At 61.4% G+C, this 21,747-nt stretch overlaps 1 protein-coding gene across 6 annotated transcripts in view; it reads left to right on the top strand.

Annotated features, from left to right (window-relative positions):
* The first annotated feature begins 5,992 nt into the window (after window positions 1-5,992).
* Window positions 5,993-21,747, top strand: part of Tpcn2 (two pore segment channel 2) — a 36,892-nt gene continuing 21,137 nt past the window's right edge. For all 6 annotated transcript variants that reach the window (XR_007104060.1, XR_007104059.1, XR_007104058.1 and 3 more), the window contains exons 1-5: window positions 5,993-6,131; window positions 8,817-8,881; window positions 9,386-9,462; window positions 9,825-10,002; window positions 19,262-19,378. Coding sequence is in view for 3 of the 6 variants with exons in the window: in XM_047519042.1 (XP_047374998.1) it covers window positions 6,017-6,131; window positions 8,817-8,881; window positions 9,386-9,462; window positions 9,825-10,002; window positions 19,262-19,378 (552 nt within the window). In the remaining 3 variants the exon portion in view is untranslated. The remainder of the gene's footprint in view (window positions 6,132-8,816; window positions 8,882-9,385; window positions 9,463-9,824; window positions 10,003-19,261; window positions 19,379-21,747) is intronic.

The raw sequence follows: 21,747 nt of genomic DNA, 5'->3' as shown, positions 1-21,747 counted from the left end.
TGCTGTGTACCACCTCTGGAGGAGCCTCGGAGTGAGCAGACAGACCTGGGCTGCCTCCCTGCCTGGGGCTCATGGCCCGGGGCAGGGCGCCCCCGAAGACATCTTGGGGTTCCAATGACCACTCCAGTTCAGGAGGTCCCCCAGCCCCCCGGGGCTGAGGCTGAGAGCATATGTGGGCCAGGTGACCCCAGCTGCCAGGAGGGTCCGTGCCCTGGGAATGAGGGGGCTCTGCCGCCTTCCTCCTAATTCCTCCCTGCCCACCCGCCCACCACCCAGGGCCGTTAGAAGCATAAGCCCCACTGTCTCTGTCCCTGCTGGGGCCCCCCGGCAGCCCTTCAGTGCTTAGGACAGCCAGATCTGCACCTCTCCTTCCCCTGGCCCTCAACCCTTAGGTCACGGCCTGCCCCCACCCTGCGGCCCTCGGCTGAGGTGCAGCCCCTCCTGGAGGCTCTGCCGCCCTCCCCGCCCCACTGCTTCCTGGGTTTCAGACCTAAGTGACCATGGAATTAGCCCTGAGGTGCTGCCACAGAGGTTTTAGGCACATCATGAAGCCACGTGGTCACCACCACGTTCACACCTTATAATGTAGCCGGGTGCCAGGGCGCTCACCCTAATCCCAGCTGCTCAGGAGGCTGAGGCAGGAGGATCATAAGTTCAAAGCCAGCCTCAGAAATGTAGTGAACCCCTAAGCAACTCAGTGAGACTCTGTCTAAATAAAAAATGGGAAGGGCTGGGGATGTGGCTCAGTAGTTAAGGCCCCGGGGATCAATCCCCAGTACCCAAACAAAAACAAACAAACAAACGAAAAAAAACACCAAAAACCCAACTTAGAACGGTTTCATTGCCCCAAGAAGCGATTGCCCGTCATCTGTGGGTCTCCCCGCTGCCTCCCCAGGCCAATGGGCACCTGTCTCGTCTGCCGCCGTCCCGGGATGTGTCTGTCCCGAACATTTCACGTGACCAGAGTCGTGCCTGCTGCCCGGCCCTCTGCAGCCGGCCTCTCCTGAGCACAGGGCTCTCCACGTGCCCACCTGGGTGGGGTCCTGCTTCCTTCCTTCCCAGCCGCTGTGACTGCCTGCGTGTGACTCGTGGTCAGTGCCTTCGTGGCAGGACCCACTTTCTTTTTCAGAGTCCCTGGGGTTGGCCTGGTGTCGGGCATACAGATGTGAGGACAAACTCTGAGCGGGACAGTAGAGATTACTGGTTCCTGTCCTCCGTGCAGGGGTTCAGGCCCTAGGAGCAGCTGGACGGGAGCAGGGGAACCCCCAGCTTCGTGCCCCAGGCAGAGAGACCTCTGAGGCTCATTCTGCACAGTCCCCGGAGGTCTCCACCATCCGAAAACCCCTTCCTTGGCTCCCCCGTCCCTGCCCACTGCCCGATGCCCTACCGGCCCTCCTGCTCTTCCCACAAGCCACTGAGTGCCAGCCCTGTCCCAGGTCCTCCTGACTTAAGAAGACACGCATGGCTGCACCTCTCCACGGCCCCACAGAGCCTCTCCCCTGGTCCTGCCCCACCCTGACCCTCCTGACCCCACAGACCTCCCCGTCGGCCACCGCTGGCTGCACAGTTCCCAGCATGGAAAACCACCCAGGTCCCCCAGATTCTTGTTGCTTGTGTCACGGGTGAGAGGACTCAAAATAGCCAGTGCAGCCCAGGCCTGGCCGGGAAGTTCTGCCTTTCCCAGGGCGGGTTCCCAGGGCAGGGATGAAGCGTGTGTCCCCTGACGCCCGGCTCTGGGCTCGGTGCCCGGCCTTTGTGCTCGCCAGGCTTGGGCCAGGCTTGGGCCTGGCTTGGTGTCCGCTGGACCCACTCGCTGTGGCCCTCAGACAGTACGTGTGGCCCTGAGTCTCGGCTTCTTCAGATGCAGCAGGGGGCTCATTGCTGGGCTGCTCTCAGTGGCCGTTTCAAGGCCCAAGTGGGTCCAGGGACTGGAGAGGCTTTGAGGTTTGAAAGCCCCTCGCTGCTGTTGACCGGAGACGGGTGTGGGCGGAAGGGGCGGCAGGACAGGCGCGAGGCCCCGCGGTGTGTGCCCCATCTGCACACGCGCCCCTTCTCGCCACCACCCTCCTTTTAAGGACTGGGAAACGGAGGCCTCAGGAGGTGCCGGCAGCGGGGCCGTCGAGACCACGCCTTGTCCACTGGGCCACAGACCTGCAGGGCTCTTCCGCGTGAAGATTTCAGAAGCCATTTGAAACTGCCGGTCCTGCCTGGGACGGCTGCTGCGTGTCTGGGTGAGGGAGGGAGAGGAGGACAGCCGTGCTCCTGCCCACCGGGGCGCCCTGGGCCCCACTCCCTGCCGCTGGACGGGAAGCCCAGCTCCGTGAACGCAGGTGCCTGAGGCACCGGGAGGAGACGAGGCCAAGGGGCCTTGGGAGGCCAGGGCTCCCTCCAGGCTGCGAGGACTCTGGGGACCCACTGGAGGCCCCGCCGCGGAGGCGGCTGCGCGTCCCTGGGGCTTCCTCCATCTCAGGTGACCATCCCGCACGGGGGCTGGTGCTTCCCTGCTTGGTCCCTTAGGAGCCTCTAAAACAGAGGGGGACAAAACACAGGGCCGGTGGGCACTTCACCCAGGTAAGAGCCCAGAAGCGTGGCAAAGCCTCTGGGCCCCTGGGGAGGAGAAACTTAGGGTCGATGGTGGGACCTCCGGCAGCAGCCCTGGCGACACAAGACGCCACCCTTGGGCTGAGCCAGTCAGTGTCCCCACCAAGAGGACATCTTTGTCCACTGCAGTTTCCGAAGTGCACGGCTGGACCTAGAGCTGCGTTGGACAGTGCGGCCCAGTGGTGTGGGTGGCTTCCTGGCTTCCTGTGGGGCGACTGAGGGCGGGGGACAGGAGGACAGGGTCCCCTCAGAATCTCCTGCTCTCCTGCGTGGGTAGGAGGCTGTCCCTGAGGGACTGCCTTTCTTGTCTGCGTGGTGGTCTGCTGCCGACGCTGCCTGGAGGCTTCATCTGGGCCTGTCGCTTGCAGGACCAAGTCTTGGGCTGTGGCCAACGGCCATCCCAAGGCTGCAGGTGTTGGTCCATCCGGGTGGGCTCTGCTCCCTGCTCCATCCCATGCTGGGTGGGCCCACTGGGTGACCTACCCTCCAGCCTCAGTGTCCCCATCTGCCAAGGGGGAGTGATAGCTCCCTCAACTCCTGGGGTGGGTGTGGGGACGACATGGCAGCTGTGCCGGGACGGACCTCAGGGGCCCGGGGTGAAGGTCAGGACGAGGCCTTCCTGCCATCCACCGGCAGGCCTGTAGGACGACCCCTGCTAGGCGTGGATGTGGCCGGGCGTCAGGTGCCACCTGTTCCAGGCTCGGTCTCCACTGTGGGATCTTTAAGAGGGTGACTGGGGTTTGGGGCGCCTTCCTCACGAACGTGGCGTGGGACAGAAGAAATGAGCCCTGAGCAGAGCGTGGAGTCTCGGAGGACGGCCGAGGAATCGCTCAGTCCAGGAGTTCCAGGCTTCCCTGGCGCCCCGACTCCGTCTCCCAGGCCCGCCAGCGCCAGATTCCTGGGAAATCCGTCTGCTCTCTACACTTTCATTAACCCCCAAAAACAGACTAAGCAAAGGGAAGTATGACGTCTTGAGAAATCTACGACTTAGGGGACTTTCCAGCATGACCTATGCGTCACATAGTGGAGAGCACGTCACGTCATGGAAGGATCTCTGGATGGGCCGTCTGGGATCCCCAGGCCAGGCTGTCCTGCACGCCTTTCCTGCCCATCCCCCTCCCAGTTCCCCTAAAGGAAGAGCCAGGACCCCAGAAGCACCTCGGGCTCCCAAGATGGGCCACGTTCACCCTTGGACGCATGTTCCTCGCTTCGCCCCAAAGGCCTCGCTCTCTTGGACGTCCGCCTTTTCCCTGATGAGCACCTGCTCTCCTAGGGAAAGTTCTGCCTGTTCCCTGAGTGGCACCCATGGAAATTCTTTTCCATCTCGTGTGCCAAGAACCCGGCTCGTCCTGAGCTGAGTTTCCCCTTCTCTCTGGGAACTCCTGGGACCCTTCTCTGAAGACACCTTCTCCTGGGACATGGGGGTCCATGTAAGAGTTGAGGCATGGGTTGGGGCCATTGAGGGTGGTCTGTTCTTTTATTTTTGGAGTTGCTGTTATAAAGTGAGGCCACCCTGCTCACCCCCATCTGCCTGCAGTTGAATTCTCCTTCTGCTTCCTTGCCATTTAGTAATGGGTGGCCAAGGGTCCCTTGCCAGGGCACCTGTGTCATGCTCTCTGGATTTTTCAGCAACCAGGATAATGAGCAAAATAAACCTATTTTCTTTGTACAGTACCCAGCTTCAGTCATTTTGTTACAGCAATTCAAAGTGGACTAAGGAGCCCCAGCTCCTGGTAATCATGCTTGCATGATCTCCTACCCTTGGGTGGGCTGGACCTGCTACTTGCTTCCAACCCACAGAAATACAGCAAGAGTGATGGAATGTCACTTCTGTAATTGGGTTATAAAACCCTAGATGACAGCGTGCAAAGAGCTTCCAGGTTGAAGAATCCATGGAGGCACTGGAAAGGTGGCGTGATCAGAAAAGTCATGAAAATTCCCTCCTATATCTTGCCCTAGGCGTCTCTCATATTTGGCTGTTTCTGAGTTGTGTGCTTTAATTAATTAATTAATTAATTAACTAATTATAGCTGTACTGGGGTTGGAAGCCAGGGCCTTGCAGGTGCCAGGCAAGTGCTCTATCACGGAGCTACATCCTAATTATTCTTATTTTTTGTTTTGAGACAGGGTCTTGAAGAATTGCCCAGGCTGACCTCAAATTTGTGATCCTCCTGCCTCAGCCTCCTGAGTAGCTGGGATGACAGTCCTTTGCCATGGCCCTGCCTGACCTCCTCCCCTTTATTAGCCTGTCCCTCCCCCTCATTTCTTTTATTAGTCCACTCTCCCCCGTGGAGGGAGAAACAGATTCATAAGCTTTTCTCTCTGCTTCTTCCATTCTTTGGCTAAGGGAAAAAAAACCTTTCCTCGCTGCTCGATCTGGGCTGGCCTCCTTTATTGGCTCTGTGATTCCCAAAGGAAGAGGAACCTCACACGGTTCTGACTTTCAGAGCATGAAGCCTCAGTACGCTCGTGCTGGCCCTGGTGATGGAGGGGCCGCAGTAAGCCTCAACGGGAAATCTGGTACTGCCCAGGAGCTGAGAACCACCAGCGACGGCCGGCGGGTGGAGGAGACTTCAGCGCTAGCGCCCGGCAAACAACGGGGAGTTCCTTTCCCCAGTTTGCATGTCAAGAGCCCAGAGTGGCTTTACTTTGACCTCTACCCTGGGAGGTCTGGAGACAGGAACTCGGTTCAGTCCCCGACTTTTGACTGCCAGGACTGCTACGTAAATGGGAGTTGTTTTTTCCTGAATTTATGGTAATTTGCCACTGCAGCGATAGAAAACCAACATGAGCTTTTTGCATATTAATGTTGCAAACGCTTTTTATATATGTTGTAAATTTTTTTTCAAGCGTGTCACTTGTGTTTTTAAACTTTGCCCTAGATCACGTTTACTTTCTTTAATTTCATTATCACAGATAAACTCAAGTTCCATTTCGGGGAACCTTTGCCCATACCCCCACGCACACAATGTTCACATGCATCGGAATCACCCAGAAAGCCAGTTTAAACATATTCCTGGGCCTGCCCCCAGAGTCCCTGACTCAGTAGGGCTGGGAGGGCCCAAGAATTTGCATTTCTAAAACGTTCCCAGGGGATGCTCCAGCGTCAGGTCGCGACAGTACCTAGGGAAAGCACTTTCCCAGCACCGGGAAGGGCCCCCGGGAGGTCCTTAAAGCCCCAGGGGCTGCCCCTCCGGGGAGGGAAGGAGGCCCGTCCCAGCGGAGGGGCGGGCCCCCTAAGCCCCGCCGGGCCCCCTAAGCCCCGCCCCACGCCTGAGGCCTCCGTTCTCATTGGCTGCCGGCTCAGGGCTTCCCTCGCGTCACAGTGCGGTCGCTCCTCCCCCAGAACGCCAGGGGCCGGGCCTCGCGCCTGCGCAGTGCAGGTGCGCCCGCGGGTCCCGCGCGCTGTGTCCGGATGGCGGAGCCCCCAGCCGAGTCCAAGCCGCTTCTGGGCCCGGCCCGTAGCGACAGCGGTGGCGGCGACTGCTCGCAGGCGCTGCCCACTTGCCGCAGCGTTCAAGTCGGTCCTGGTGAGCGGCCAGGGTCTGGTGAGGGTGCCGGTTCCGCCGGGGTCCCGCGAGGGTCCCGCGGTCCCCGCATCCGCGTGGCTTCCCGGAGCCCACTCGGCCGGGCGCAGGGGAGCCCTTTCCAGAGCCCGGCAGAGTCGGGGCGCTGTGGAGTCGTGGCCGGCCCCGAGGAGCCGGGCGAAGAGGGCGTCTGGCAGCCCGCGCCGACCCGCAGCCCGGTCCTGGTACCAGGCTGGCCAGACCGCGGCGTTTCTGTGGTGGCCTTAATGGCTCCTAGGAGGCAGCCCTTTGATCCCCTGCTTCCCCCCGTTTCTTTCGGGGAAACTGAGGCTCAGAAGGAGGCTTCAGGCCACCCAAGGTCGCACACCAACAAGTGGCTCATGGGGGATTCCATGCCTGGTCCACTGCAGGTGGGCCTGGGTCAGTTCTTCCTCCCTACCCCTCCCTGCCCTTCCTGTTTATGGTCAGAGGTTGCAGAATTTCTAGGAGGGCGCCGCCAGGTGGAGTCCACCGCCAGGTGGAGTCCACCATTCCCCGCAGACTGGAGAATTAGGTGCTGGGTCAGAGGCAGAAGGAGCTGTGTCATTTTACTGAAGAAGAAACAGAAGTTCTGGAGAGGCCCCAAGACCTATCCACCGTCACTTGTGGTTGCTGCTGGGCGTTCCCGCCTAGCCACTTCCCTCTCTGGACTTCTTTCTCCTCCTCTGCCCTGGAGCAGACTGTGTTGGGATAGTGACCTCTGCCTGTGGGGTGGTGGCGCTCCCGAGGTACCTGACAGGAGATGAGGAAGCTAGAGGCTGATCTGGCCACGCTGTCTCTTCCCCTAGAGGTTCATCAGTTGCTTCCTGGTACAAGACTTCCTTTCAGCCCCTGCCAGACTGGGACAGGAGATACAGTTCAGGGGACACAGGCTTTGTGTCTGGAGGGTTGGGTGCCTTTCTGGGTCTGTGACGGTGGCAGTTGCTTGTGCGTTCTGAGTCTCAATCACAGGCAGTGGTAGGGGCTGGGGGAGGAGCGCTGTGTGATTTGGAGCATCTAGGAGGTGGTGGGGGCGCCGTGATGCTGCAGGTCCCAGCCTGGCAGGGTGGGCAGTGAGGGCTCTTGTCCCCGTTGCTGTGGCTGGGCAGTTGAGAACGAGGCCTGGAGTCTTTGCCTTGTGAACTCCTTGGCCAGGCTGCCTGCCTGCCTCTGTCCCTCCCTGTGCTGGGCTCTGAGATGGCCCCTGTGCGCCACAAGGCAGGGAGCTGCTGCTGCAGGGGCCCTGTGATCGGGTCCTTCTGGCTCAGCCCACCTGACGGGCCCCTGTCAGTGGTTCCCTGGGTCAGAAGGACGTCCTTCTGCAACTCGTGGAGAAGTCGGGCTGTAGACCTGCGTCTGGTGGGGAGATGTGGGGTGGGCAGGCGATTGCCAGCAGGGATGGGCAGGTGAATGCCCAGATCCCATTTCTACCAGTTGGGGAGCAGTGTCCCTGGCAGAGGCAACAGCCCAAGGGGTGGCTTGGTGGGGCCACATTCACAATGAATGACATTGTGGGGACAGGGTGGAGAAGCAGCAAGAACCAGCGGCTGGGCAGAGGGCCACCCCCACAGTAACAGGCTGGGTGGCGTGTGACTCGGGACCCATGGAAAGCTGAGGGGCTTCCCAGCTGGCACTGCCTTCCTGACATGTAGGGCTGGGACGAGACTTCTCAGTGACCAGACCCAGAATCTGAGGACCAGCAGCCAGAAAACCAGTTGACGTGGTGCGGGGTGCTGAGGCCCTGGCCTGGGTGGCCTGTCGGGGGCGTGAGCCCCTCCTCAGCCTGGCTCAGATCCACCCTGGGCCTTGGCCGCCTGTCCCTTCCGGTCTGAGGAGCTGGTGGGATGCCTCTCTCCAGGCTTAGCTTTGTCCCTCCTCCAGGGCCTTTGTGAGGGGTGGGCTCTCAGGCGCCCTGCCTCCCGGGCTGCCTTGGGGTGAGTCAGCTCTGGGGTCTGCTGTGAGCTGGGACAAAGCCAGGTGGTGCCTGTTCACCCCACCCCCGGACACCAGGACACCTGGTGCTGGAAGGGGCCTGGCATCCGGGGGCTCCTGGGCTCCGCCCTGGGGTGACTTGGGTTTCTGGTCCCGAGGGCAGGGACCGGGAGGGAATGGGACTCTGGTCGGTCTCCGTATTTGATGAAGGGTCCTGGCGGTGCTTAGTGTCCCTCTGTGGTCTCAGGACGGAGGTGGGTGGGTAGTGTTAGTGCATCGGGTAGTTGGGGTCGCCAGGGCCCTGCGGGAGGCCAGGGCTGGGGCTGGGCAGCCGAGGAGGGACGCACCCCCGTCGCGGGTCATCCTTGCTGCCAGGCCTGCTGGGGCTCTCGCCGCATATTGTGCCTGTGGGAGCCAGGCGGGTGGCTGTCCGCATCCCTGCTTGACGGGGCGGGAGGCGCCTGCGCTGCCCGGGGCGCTGCAGCGTGCTGCTGGGGGCCCAGGGCTTCCGGGGCAGGTGTCCTCTGCCCTCCGCCTGCTGGGCAGTGGCGGTCCTGAGGGTGGAGTGGCCTCTCTGGGCCTGGGGCCAGGAGCTCGTGCTGCCACACTCCTTGCCCGGTGGGGAGCCTGCCTTGGCCAGGTACCAAGCTCAGGGTGGAGGGCGACTTGTCGCGAGCAGCTCGGGGGTTGAGGCCATGCGATCCCATGTGCTTCTTAACACGTCCTCTCTGCCCGCAGCTGACACGGCCAAGTGGGACCTGTGCATTGACCAAGCCGTGGTCTTCATTGAAGACGCCATGCAGGTGGGTGGTGACTCTGTGGCGGCTAAGTCCCCTTGCCCTTAGTCCTTGCCGGCCTGAGTTAGAATAGCGTGATAGCGGGGCCTTGGCCTGGGGGCTGTCTTGGAGTCTCGCTATGAAGAGGTGACTTTCTGGGTACTGGCGTCCTTGAGTTGTTGATTGGCCACACGTCAGGGCCTGTCCTGGGCCCCTCTTCATCCCAGAGGAGGACACTGAGGGCACGGAGGCAGGCCTTGCACGTGGAAGAGCCTCGCGGGTAGGCGGGGGCACAGCTGTGCCTGCCCTTCCCCAGGTCCTCTCAGGCGCTGGGCAAACCTCCCAGCTTCCGGGGGGCCACCTGGCGCTGCCGGTCCACATGCCGACAGACTGTCCGAGATGGCCCAGGTCCGTCTCTACCTCTGGGCTTGTCTGAGGTGGGTAGCTGACTCGCCTGTGTGTGGTGTGGGGACCCAGGCGCAGTACTGAAGGGGCCCTGCTCACGTCCCTCCTGTGGCCTTTCACTTCCAGTACCGCTCCATCTCCCACCGCATGGATTCCGGCTCCATGAGGCTTTACCGCTGGTACTACTCGAACGCGTGCCAACGGTGAGGACGTGCCACGTGAGCGCAAGGTCCCCATGGGCTGCTTGTTAATGGGAGGTGGCCTCTCCTGTTCCGGCTATACCTGCCTCTGGCCAGGTGGAGGCCCCTCCCTGTGGGCACAGAGGTGGCCGTTGGCCTCCCCCAGGGAGGAGCCCAGGTGTGGGCAGCAGGGGCTCCTGGGGATGGGGGCTTCCTTCCCAGAGCGCTTGGGTCAGCCCAGGCCGTGGAATCTGGGTGGACTGGTGTTACTGGAGCAGGAAGTGCTGGCTCCTGCTCCCCCAGAGCAGTCTGGGTCGCCTGCTGGCCACCTCCTGGCTCCAGGGGCGGCTGCTGCTTGCGCTTGACCATGTCTGTCTCCTCTGCAGGGCCCTGAACCTCACCATTTTCTTGATCCTGGCCTTGGCTTTTATCGAGACCCCTTCCTCGTTCACGAGAACTGCGGACGTGCGCTTCCGCTCCCTGCGCTGGGAGCCGCCCTGTGGCCTGACCGAGGCTGTGGAGGGGCTGTGCCTGCTGGTCTTCATGGCTGACGTGACTGTGAAGGTGAGCGGGGCAGTGGGGCGGCCTGGCCCGTGAAGCCTTCCAGCGCCCGAGGCCCTGGGCCGGCTGCCTCTCTTCCTGCTTTGGCATTCTGGCCTGCGAGCAGAGGCCCAGGCTCCTGGACACGTCTCGGGGCAGGGTCTGCGGCTCCTCTCCCTCCCCAGAATGGAAGCTGGGGCCAGGCTGTGCTGTTGGGGCCTAGGGAGTGACCTTTGCGAGGGGCGACCCCAGCCACACCGGAGGACTGGGTGATCCTCCTGAGAAGGGCTGGGTGTGGGACAGGGGCTCTTACCACATAGTGGCTGGGCACGTCCAGGACAGGGGCTCTTACCACACAGGGGCTGTGCACGTCCAGGACAGGGGCTCTTACCACACAGGGACTGTGCACGTCCAGACAGGGGCTCTTACCACACAGTGACTGTGCACGTCCAGGACAGGGGCTCTTACCACACAGTGGCTGCACCTCCAGGACAGGGACTCTTACCACACAGTGACTGTGCACCTCCAGGACAGGGGCTCTTACCACACAGTGGCTGTGCACGTCCAGGACAGAGGCTCTTACCACACAGTGGCTGCACCTCCAGGACAGGGACTCTTACCACACAGTGGCTGTGCACCTCCAGGACAAGGGCTCTTACCACACAGTGACTGTGCACGTCCAAGACTGGGGCTCTTACCACGCAGCGGCTGTGCACGTCCAGGACAGGGGCTCTTACCACACAGTGGCTGCACCTCCAGGACAGGGACTCTTACCACGCAGTGGCTGTGCACGTCCAGGACAGGGGCTCTTACCACGCAGTGACTGTGCACGTCCAGGACATGGGCTCTTACCACACAGTGGCTGTGCACCTCCAGGACAGGGGCTCTTACCACACAGTGGCTGTGCACCTCCAGGACAGGGGCTCTTACCACACAGTGGCTGTGCACGTCCAGGACAGAGGCTCTTACCACACAGTGGCTGTGCAGAGGCTCTTACCACACAGTGGCTGTGCACGTCCAGGACAGAGGCTCTTACCACACAGTGGCTGTGCACCTCGAGGACAGGGGCTCTTACCACACAGTGACTGTGCACTTCCAAGACAGGGGCTCTTACCACGCAGCGGCTGTGCACGTCCAGGACAGGGGCTCTTACCACACAGTGGCTGCACCTCCAGGACAGGGGCTCTTACCACACAGTGACTGTGCACCTCCAGGACAGGGGCTCTTAACACACAGTGGCTGTGCACGTCCAGGACAGAGGCTCTTACCACACAGTGGCTGCACCTCCAGGACAGGGGCTCTTACCACACAGTGGCTGTGCACCTCCAGGACAGGGGCTCTTACCACACAGTGGCTGTGCACCTCCAGGACAGAGGCTCTTACCACACAGTGGCTGTGCAAGTCCAGGACAGAGGCTCTTACCACACAGTGGCTGTGCACCTCCAGGACAGAGGCTCTTACCACACAGTGGCTGTGCAAGTCCAGGACAGAGGCTCTTACCACACAGTGGCTGCACCTCCAGGACAGAGGCTCTTACCACACAGTGACTGTGCACCTCCAGGACAGGGGCTCTTACCACACAGTGGCTGTGCACGTCCAGGACAGAGGCTCTTACCACACAGTGGCTGCACCTCCAGGACAGGGACTCTTACCACACAGTGGCTGTGCACCTCCAGGACAAGGGCTCTTACCACACAGTGACTGTGCACGTCCAGGACAGGGGCTCTTAACACACAGTGACTGTGCACCTCCAGGACAGGGGCTCTTACCACACAGTGACTATGCACCTCCAGGACAGGGGCTCTTACCACACAGTGACTATGCACCTCCAGGACAGGGGCTCTTAACACACAGTGACTGTGCACCTCCAGGACAGGGGCTCTTACCACACAGTGACTGTGCACGTGCAGGACAGAGGCTCTTACCACACAGTGATTGTGCACCTCCAGGACAGATGCTCTTACCACACAGTGGCTGCACCTCTAGGACAGAGGCTCTTACCACACAGTGGCTGTGCACGTCCAGGACAGAGGCTCTTACCACACAGTGGCTGCACCTCCAGGACAGGGGCTCTTACCACACAGTGGCTGTGCACGTCCAGGACAGAGGCTCTTACCACACAGTGGCTGCACCTCCAGGACAGGGGCTCTTACCACACAGTGGCTGTGCACCTCCAGGACAGGGGCTCTTACCACACAGTGGCTGTGCACCTCCAGGACAGAGGCTCTTACCACACAGTGGCTGTGCAAGTCCAGGACAGAGGCTCTTACCACACAGTGGCTGTGCACCTCCAGGAAGGGGCTCTTACCACACAGTGGCTGTGCACGTCCAGGACAGAGGCTCTTACCACACAGTGGCTGCACCTCCAGGACAGAGGCTCTTACCACACAGTGACTGTGCACCTCCAGGACAGGGGCTCTTACCACACAGTGGCTGTGCACGTCCAGGACAGAGGCTCTTACCACACAGTGGCTGCACCTCCAGGACAGGGACTCTTACCACACAGTGGCTGTGCACCTCCAGGACAAGGGCTCTTACCACACAGTGGCTGTGCACGTCCAGGACAGGGGCTCTTACCACGCAGCGGCTGTGCACGTCCAGGACAGGGGCTCTTATCACACAGTGGCTGTGCAGAGGCTCTTACCACACAGTGGCTGTGCACCTCCAGGACAGAGGCTCTTACCACACAGTGGCTGTGCACGTCCAGGACAGAGGCTCTTACCACACAGTGGCTGTGCACCTCCAGGACAGAGGCTCTTACCACACAGTGACTGCACCTCCAGGACAGGGGCTCTTACCACACAGTGGCTGTGCACGTCCAGGACAGGGGCTCTTACCACACAGTGGCTGTGCACGTCCAGGACAGGGGCTCTTACCACACAGTGACTGTGCACGTCCAGGACAGGGGCTCTTACCACACAGTGACTGTGCACCTCCAGGACAGGGGCTCTTACCACGCAGTGGCTGCACGTCCAGGACAGGGGCTCTTACCCCACAGTGGCTATGCATGTCCAGGACAGGGGCTCTTACCACACAGTGGCTGTGCACCTCCAGGACAGGGGCTCTTACCACACAGCGACTGTGCACGTCCAGGACAGGGGCTCTTACCACACAGCGGCTGTGCACGTCCAGGACAGGGGCTCTTACCACACAGCGGCTGTGCACGTCCAGGACAGGGCCTCTTACCACGCAGCGGCTGTGCACGTCCAGTACAGGGGCACTTACCACGCAGCGGCTGTGCACGTCCAGGACAGGGGCTCTTACCACGCAGCGGCTGTGCACGTCCAGGACAGGGGCTCTTACCACGCAGTGGCTGTGCACCTCCAGGACAGGGGCTCTTACCACGCAGTGGCTGTGCACGTCCAGGACAGGGGCTCTTACCACACAGTGGCTGCACCTCCAGGACAGAGGCTCTTACCACACAGTGACTGCACGTCCAGGACAGGGGCTCTTACCACACAGTGGCTGTGCACGTCCAGGACAGGGGCTCTTACCACACAGTGGCTGTGCACGTCCAGGACAGGGGCTCTTACCACACAGTGACTGTGCACGTCCAGGACAGGGGCTCTTACCACACAGTGACTGTGCACCTCCAGGACAGGGGCTCTTACCACGTAGTGGCTGCACGTCCAGGACAGGGGCTCTTACCCTACAGTGGCTATGCATGTCCAGGACAGGGGCTCTTACCACACAGCGGCTGTGCACCTCCAGGACAGAGGCTCTTACCACACAGCGACTGTGCACGTCCAGGACAGGGGCTCTTACCACACAGCGGCTGTGCACGTCCAGGACAGGGGCACTTACCACACAGCGGCTGTGCACGTCCAGGACAGGGGATCTTACCACGCAGCGGCTGTGCACGTCCAGGACAGGGGCACTTACCACGCAGTGGCTGTGCACCTCCAGGACAGGGGCTCTTACCACGCAGTGGATGCACGTTTAGGACAGGGGCTCTTACCACACAGTGGCTGCACCTCCAGGACAGAGGTTCTTACCACACAGTGGCTGTGCTCGTCCAGGACAGAGGCTCTTACCACACAGTGGCTGCACCTCCAGGACAGGGGCTCTTACCACACAGTGGCTGTGCACGTCCAGGACAGGGGCTCTTACCACACAGTAGCTGCACCTCCAGGACAGGGGCTCTTACCACACAGTGACTGTGCATGTCCAGGACAGGGGCTCTTACCACACAGTGACTGTGCACCTCCAGGACAGAGGCTCTTACCACACAGTAGCTGCACCTCCAGGACAGGGGCTCTTACCACACAGTGACTGTGCACGTCCAGGACAGGGGCTCTTACCACACAGTGACTGTGCACCTCCAGGACAGAGGCTCTTACCACACAGGGACTGTGCACCTCCAGGACAGGGTCTCTTACCACACAGTGACTGTGCACCTCCAGGACAGAGGCTCTTACCACACAGTAGCTGTACCTCCAGGACAGAGGCTCTTACCACACAGTGACTGTGCACGTCCAGGACAGGGGCTCTTACAACACAGTGACTATGCATCTCCAGGACAGGGGCTCTTACCACACAGTGACTGTGCACGTCCAGTACAGGGGCTCTTAGCACACAGTGACTATGCACGTCCAGGACAGAGGCTCTTACCACACAGTGACTGTGCACGTGCAGGACAGAGGCTCTTACCACACAGTGGCTGTGCACGTCCAGGACAGGGGCTCTTACCACACAGTGACTGTGCACGTCCAGGACAGAGGCTCTTACCACACAGTGGCTGTACCTCCAGGACAGAGGCTCTTACCACACAGTGGCTGTGCACCTCCAGGACAGAGGCTCTTACCACACAGTGGCTGTGAACTTCCAGGACAGAGGCTCTTACCACACAGTGACTGTGCACGTCCAGGACAGAGGCTCTTACCACACAGTGGCTGCACCTCCAGGACAGGGGCTCTTACCACACAGTGGCTGTGCACGTCCAGGACAGGGGCTCTTACCACACAGTGACTGTGCACGTCCAGGACAGGGGCTCTTACCACACAGTGACTGTGCACGTCCAGGACAGGGCTCTTACCACACAGTGGCTGCACCTCCAGGACAGGGGCTCTTACTACATAGTGACTGTGTACGTCCAGGACAGAGGCTCTTACCACACAGTGACTGTGCACCTCCAGGACAGAGGCTCTTACCACACAGTGGCTGCACCTCCAGGACAGAGGCTCTTACCACACAGTGGCTGTGCACGTCCAGGACAGAGGCTCTTACCTCACAGTGGCTGTACCTCCAGGACAGAGGCTCTTACCACACAGTGGCTGCACCTCCAGGACAGGGGCTCTTACCACACAGTGGCTGCACCTCCAGGACAGAGGCTCTTACCACACAGTGGCTGTGCACGTCCAGGACATGGGCTCTTACCACACAGTGGCTGTGCACGTCCAGGACATGGGCTCTTACCACACAGTGGCTGTGCACCTCCAGGACAGAGGCTCTTACCACACAGTGACTGTGCACCTCCAGGACAGGGGCTCTTACCACACAGTGGCTGTGCACGTCCAGGACAGAGGCTCTTACCACACAGTGACTGTGCACGTCCAGGACAGGGGCTCTTACCACACAGTGGCTGCACCGCCAGGACAGGGGCTCTTACCACACAGTGACTGTGTACGTCCAGGACAGAGGCTCTTACCACACAGTGACTGTGCACCTCCAGGACAGAGGCTCTTACCACACAGTGGCTGTACACGTCCAGGACAGGGGCTCTTACCACACAGTGACTGTGCACCTCCAGGACAGGGCCTCTTACCACACAGTGACTGTGCACGTGCAGGACAGGGGCTCTTAACACACAGTGGCTGCACCTCCAGGACAGAGGCTCTTACCACACAGTGGCTGTTCCTCCAGGACAGAGGCTCTTACCACACAGTGGCTGTGCACGTCCAGGACAGGGGCTCTTACCACACAGTGACTATGCACCTCCAGGACAGGGGCTTTTACCACACAGTGACTGTGCACGTCCAGGACAGGGGCTCTTACCACACAGTGACTGTGCACCTCCAGGACAGGGGCTCTTACCACACAGTGACTGTGCACGTGCAGGACAGAGGCTCTTACCACACAGTGGCTGTGCACCTCCAGGACAGGGGCTCTTACCACACAGTGACTGTGCACCTCCAGGACAGAGGCTCTTACCACACAGTGGCTGCACCTGCAGGACAGAGGCTCTTACCACACAGTGGCTGTGCACGTCCAGGACAGAGGCTCTTACCACACAGTGGCTGCACCTCCAGGACAAGGGCTCTTACCACACAGTGGCTGCACCTCCAGGACAGAGGCTCTTACCACACAGTGGCTGTGCACGTCCAGGACATGGGCTCTTACCACACAGTGACTGTGCACCTCCAGGACAGAGGCTCTTACCACACAGTGACTGTGCACGTCCAGGACAGGGGCTCTTACCACACAGTGACTGTGCACTTCCAGGACAGGGGCTCTTACCACACAGTGGCTGTGCACGTCCAGGACAGAGGCTCTTACCACACAGTGACTGTGCACGTCCAGGACAGGGGCTCTTACCACACAGTGGCTTGCACGTCCAGGACAGGGGCTCTTACCACACAGTGACTGTGTACGTCCAGGACAGAGGCTCTTACCACACAGTGACTGTGCACCTCCAGGACAGGGGCTCTTACCACACAGTGGCTGTACACGTCCAGGACAGGGGCTCTTACCACACAGTGACTGTGCACCTCCAGGACAGGGCCTCTTACCACACAGTGACTGTGCACGTCCAGGACAGGGGCTCTTACCACACAGTGGCTGCACCTCCAGGACAGAGGCTCTTACCACACAGTGGCTGTGCCTCCAGGACAGGGGCTCTTACCACACAGTAGCTGCACCTCCAGGACAGGGGCTCTTACCACACAGTGACTGTCCACCTCCAGGACAGGGGCTCTTACCACATAGTGACTGTGCACCTCCAGGACAGAGGCTCTTACCACACAGTGACTGTGCACGTCCAGGACAGGGGCTCTTACCACACAGTGGCTGTGCACGTCCAGGACAGAGGCTCTTACCACACAGCGGCTGCACCTCCAGGACAGAGGCTCTTACCACACAGTGACTGTGCACGTCCAGGACAGGGGCTCTTACCACACAGTGGCTGTGCACGTCCAGGACAGAGGCTCTTACCACACAGCGGCTGCACCTCCAGGACAGAGGCTCTTACCACACAGTGGCTGTGCACGTCCAGGACAGGGGCTCTTACCACACAGTGGCTGTGCACGTCCAGGACAGGGGCTCTTACCACACAGTGACTGTGCACCTCCAGGACAGGGGCTCTTACCCCACAGTGACTGTGCACGTCCAGGACAGAGGCTCTTACCACACAGTGACTGTGCACCTCCAGGACAGAGGCTCTTACCACACAGTAGCTGCACCTCCAGGACAGGGGCTCTTACCACACAGTGACTGTGCACGTCCAGGACAGGGGCTCTTACCACACAGTGGCTGTACACGTCCAGGACATGGGCTCTTACCACACAGTGACTGTGCACCTCCAGGACAGGGGCTCTTACCCCACAGTGGCTGTACACGTCCAGGACAGGGGCTCTTACCACACAGTGACTGTGCACCTCCAGGACAGGGGCTCTTACCACACATTGACTGTGCACCTCCAGGACAGGGGCTCTTACCACACAGTGGCTGCACCTCCAGGACAGAGGCTCTTACCACACAGTGGCTGCACCTCCAGGACAGAGACTCTTACCACACAGTGGCTGTGCACGTCCAGGACAGAGGCTCTTACCACACAGTGGCTGTGCACGTCCAGGACAGAGGCTCTTACCACACAGTGGCTGCGCCTCCAGGACAGAGGCTCTTACCACACAGTGACTGTGCACCTCCAGGACAGAGGCTCTTACCACACAGTGGCTGTGCACCTCCAGGACAGGGGCTCTTACCACACAGTAGCTGCACCTCTAGGACAGGGGCTCTTACCACACAGTGACTGTGCACGTCCAGGACAGGGGCTCTTACCACACAGTGGCTGTGCACGTGCAGGACAGGGGCTCTTACCACACAGTAGCTGCCCCTCGAGTACAGAGGCTCTTACCACACAGTGACTGTGCACCTCCAGGACAGAGGCTCTTACCACACAGTGAGTGTGCACCTCCAGGACAGAGGCTCTTACCACACAGTGACTGTGCACCTCCAGGACAGAGGCTCTTACCACACAGTGGCTGCACCTCCAGGACAGGGGCTCTTACCACACAGTGACTGTGCACCTCCAGGACAGAGGCTCTTACCACACAGTGACTGTGCACGTCCAGTACAGAGGCTCTTACCACACAGTGGCTGCACCTCCAAGACAGAGGCTCTTACCACACAGTGGCTGTGCACCTCCAGGACAGAGGCTCTTACCACACAGTGGCTGTGCTCGTCCAGGACAGAGGCTCTTACCACACAGTGGCTGCACCTCCAGGACAGGGGCTCTTACCACGCAGGGGCTGTGCACAGCCAGCTTCAGTTATGTCTGTGGCAAGGTCCTTCTGGAGGCTGGAGGTGGCCCTTTTGGCTCGTGTGGGCTTGTGGGCTGTGTTGCCTAGGAGCCTCCAGCTTCCCAACTGGGCACAGAGGGGCCGGCTGTCTCTCTGGGGCCACGTTGTGTTTTTGTGACGCCTTTTCGCACTGTGGTTCCAGGGGCCCCACGGCCTCCTGGTCACACGGTACCTTTGCTGGGAGCCTGCCGGGCAGCACTGCCAGGGCTGGCCGCTGGGGCGCGCAGAGAGAGGTGTGGGCTGCAGTCCCGGTTCTTTTTAACCCCTAGTGCGTCGGCAGGCTTCCTGCACTGGAACCCTGCCAGGTGAGAGGTTGACGGGAGCCCTGGAGTGGCTGGTGGGTTTGAGTGGTCTAGGTGAGAGCGCCGCTTCTGTTGCTTTGGAAGAGGACGTTAGGACGGGAAGAGCGGATGGAAGCCCACCCCGCCCCACCTGCTGTGGTCCAGGCGCCTCACAGCTGGGGCTCTGTCTCGTGCCCATCCCCTCCAGGATGCCTTCCATGCTTGCCCTTCTGTGCTGATGGCTTGCACGGGCAAGGCGGGAACCCCTGTTAGCACTGCGGGAGCTGAGACCAGAGAGGCTGGGGGCCATGCCTGAGGCTGCACAGCTGGTCAGTGGTGCCCTTGGCCGGAGTGCATGTCCTGATCACAAGGAGATGGCGTTCTGGGACAGGCTTCTGCTCTGTGGACTCCAGTGTGCACCGCTGTGCCCGGCTGCAGGGTCCATTTCTGCACGGCTCACTGCGCACCCCTCCCTGTCTCCTGCAGTGCTACCTGGTCGGGCGGGCCCAGTTCCAGAAGAACGTGTGGCTGCTGGCCTACATCACGGTGCTGGCCGTGTCTGTGGTCGACTGGACTGTGTCCCTGGGTCTCCTGTGTCAGGAGGTAGGTGGTGAGGACCCTCTGAGATGAGGGGAGCTCCTTGGGGGCTGTGGGATACAGGTGCTCCTGTCCAGGGTCAGGCTGCTGTCCTGAGCCCCACGGCACTGCCCTCGCCCCGTAGCACCTTGGGCTCCTGTTGGCTGGGGAGCCCTGCGCTCTCCTGCACGTGGAGACCTGAGGCCTGGGGAAGGCACGAGGTGTCGCTCGGGCATCCCGTTCGTGAGAGGAGGACCTGGGAGCACGTTCTGGGCTCTCGCTCCTGGCCCTCAGTCCACTTGGCAGCAGGACTCACCTGCCTGGGTCCCCGTGAAAGTGCCACCCTGGCCCCTCACTGTGGCCAGAGCCACACCCCAAGCTCTGTGCGACCTGGCAGTGAGATACTCCCCTCACCAGCCACCCCAGAGCTCTGGCCGCAGGGCACCCTCTGGTGGGTTGGCTGTGGTAGTTGGCTGGCTGTCAGCCACAGCCGTCAGGGTCTGGGGGAGAGGGAAGCCCACCAGGTGCTGTCGTAGATGGGATTGGAGAAGGGCACAGGTACTGAGGAGCCAAAACCAGGGGAACCCCGTGGGACCAGAGCAAGAGTGGGGGTTATTGGCACCGGAGGCCTCTGGGAGGGGCCTCCCGAGCTGGGCCCTCCCTGCCTTTGGGCCTCTGCCGCTGGGAGTGCGGGTGGAGGGAAGGGGTGCAGCCCCTCCCGCCTCCACCTGGTAGCCTCCCAGGAACCCGCAGAGCCCCAGGGAGCCATGCCTCCTGCTGCCGTGGGGGGCAGCCCCTGGCCTCCCTGTAAGGAGGGCCGGAGCCCAGCAGCCTGAGTGGCAGTCAGGACATCCCCTGACTGGCCGGCAGATACTCTAAGCCCCCGGCGAGGTTCAGACCTGACCCCTCCACGCTGCTTAAGAGAAACCAGGAGGGGCGGAGGGGGAGGAGTGCCCGCTGGCCACAGCTTCGTCTGCTGAGGCTCTGGGCCCTTCCACGGCCCTGCTGCTCGGGGCAAGCCCGTGGCTGCCCCCCAGGAGGAGGTCCTCTGCACTGATGGCTGGTGATGCCCCGAATCATTGCCAAGTTCTGGGACGGTGGTGTCAGGAACGGTCATCATGGTCATCCCCAGATCATGACCTGCACCCCGTCCAGTCAGGGACAGGTCAGCGTCTATCATGGGGAAGGCCCATGTGGTCAGTCTGTTACCTGGGGCCACAAGGGTCAGGCACGGGGCCCCGCACGGGCAGGCTGGGCGTTGACCCCGGGCTGAGCCTCCGTCTCTCCTCAGAGGCAGCTGCGGGTGGGTGCGGTGTGCGCTCGGCCCTGCTGGGCCCAGGCCTGTCCTCCCAGGCCTCCCCCTTGTCCCCAGTTCTCCAACCCTATTCTTTCCATGTCCTTGTTCCCCTGACCCTGGCCCTGGGGTCATGTCCCCTTTAGACCAGGCAGTGGGAACTGCCCACCCCTGCCCAGCTGTGGGCACCATCTCTGGAGGGTTTCGAGTGGTGCTGCCCAAGGCCCGTGTCTGGCTGGGCCGGCTCATCTAGAACACCTGGAAGCCAGACCCGAGGTGTGCCGCGGGACGTCGGGTGCTGGGCAGGACCCGGAGCCCCGTCTAAGTGGCCCCTGTTCAGTTTCTGCCTCTGGCTGGTGGGTGAGGCCACCCCTCTGATGGGCCAGGGCCACCTGCCACAGCTGCTGGGATGCAGCTTTTCTCTAGCCTGTGGGGTCTGGGCTGTGATTCTGCACGTGCCAGGGGCTTGCCTGGCACTGTGGCCAGTGCTTGGAGGTGGGTCACCTGGACACACCTGCCTGGCCTTGTAAAGGCTGGGAGCCGAGTCTGGCCTGATGGGTCTCAGCTGCTGGGAAAAACCTCGGGGTGGGAGCTTCATTCCTGTCTGTGGGTCCACGTTCCGGAGCAGGTGGAGGGGAGCCAGCAGGGCCCCAGCTCCCATGTGGCAGTGGGGAGGCCAGAAGAACCCTGTGGTACTGGGCCGCAGGACCAGAGCCTCCACCTGTGGGCAGCCTGTGACTGCGCCTGGGGTGTGGGGCACCCACCTCTGCAGAGCCTGGGCCAGGTTGGCTCCCCAGCCGGTGCTGGGTCACCACTGTTGCCTTGGGCCTGCTCAGCCCGTGCCTGTGCTGGGGCCCTTCTGGGGACAACAAATGCAGCCCAGAGTGGGTCAGTGAGTCCTTGGGATGGGTCACTCCACAGGGCCTGCTGTGCCAGGCGCTGATGGGCCTTGTCCTGTGGGACCCAGGCTCTCTAGCGAGGGAGGGGCTGCTGTCCCACCAGGAGTGCCAGACCCAGAAGGCAGCTTCGAAGTGACGGAGGCGCCCAGGGCCTGCTGGGGAGGCGGCTCGGCCCAGACGGGAGGGACAGCTGTGACTTGTGC

This window comes from Sciurus carolinensis, chromosome 11 (assembly GCF_902686445.1).
Source record: "Sciurus carolinensis chromosome 11, mSciCar1.2, whole genome shotgun sequence".
Classification (NCBI taxonomy): Eukaryota; Metazoa; Chordata; class Mammalia; order Rodentia; family Sciuridae; genus Sciurus; species Sciurus carolinensis.
This window is presented reverse-complemented; position numbering and strand designations above follow the sequence as displayed.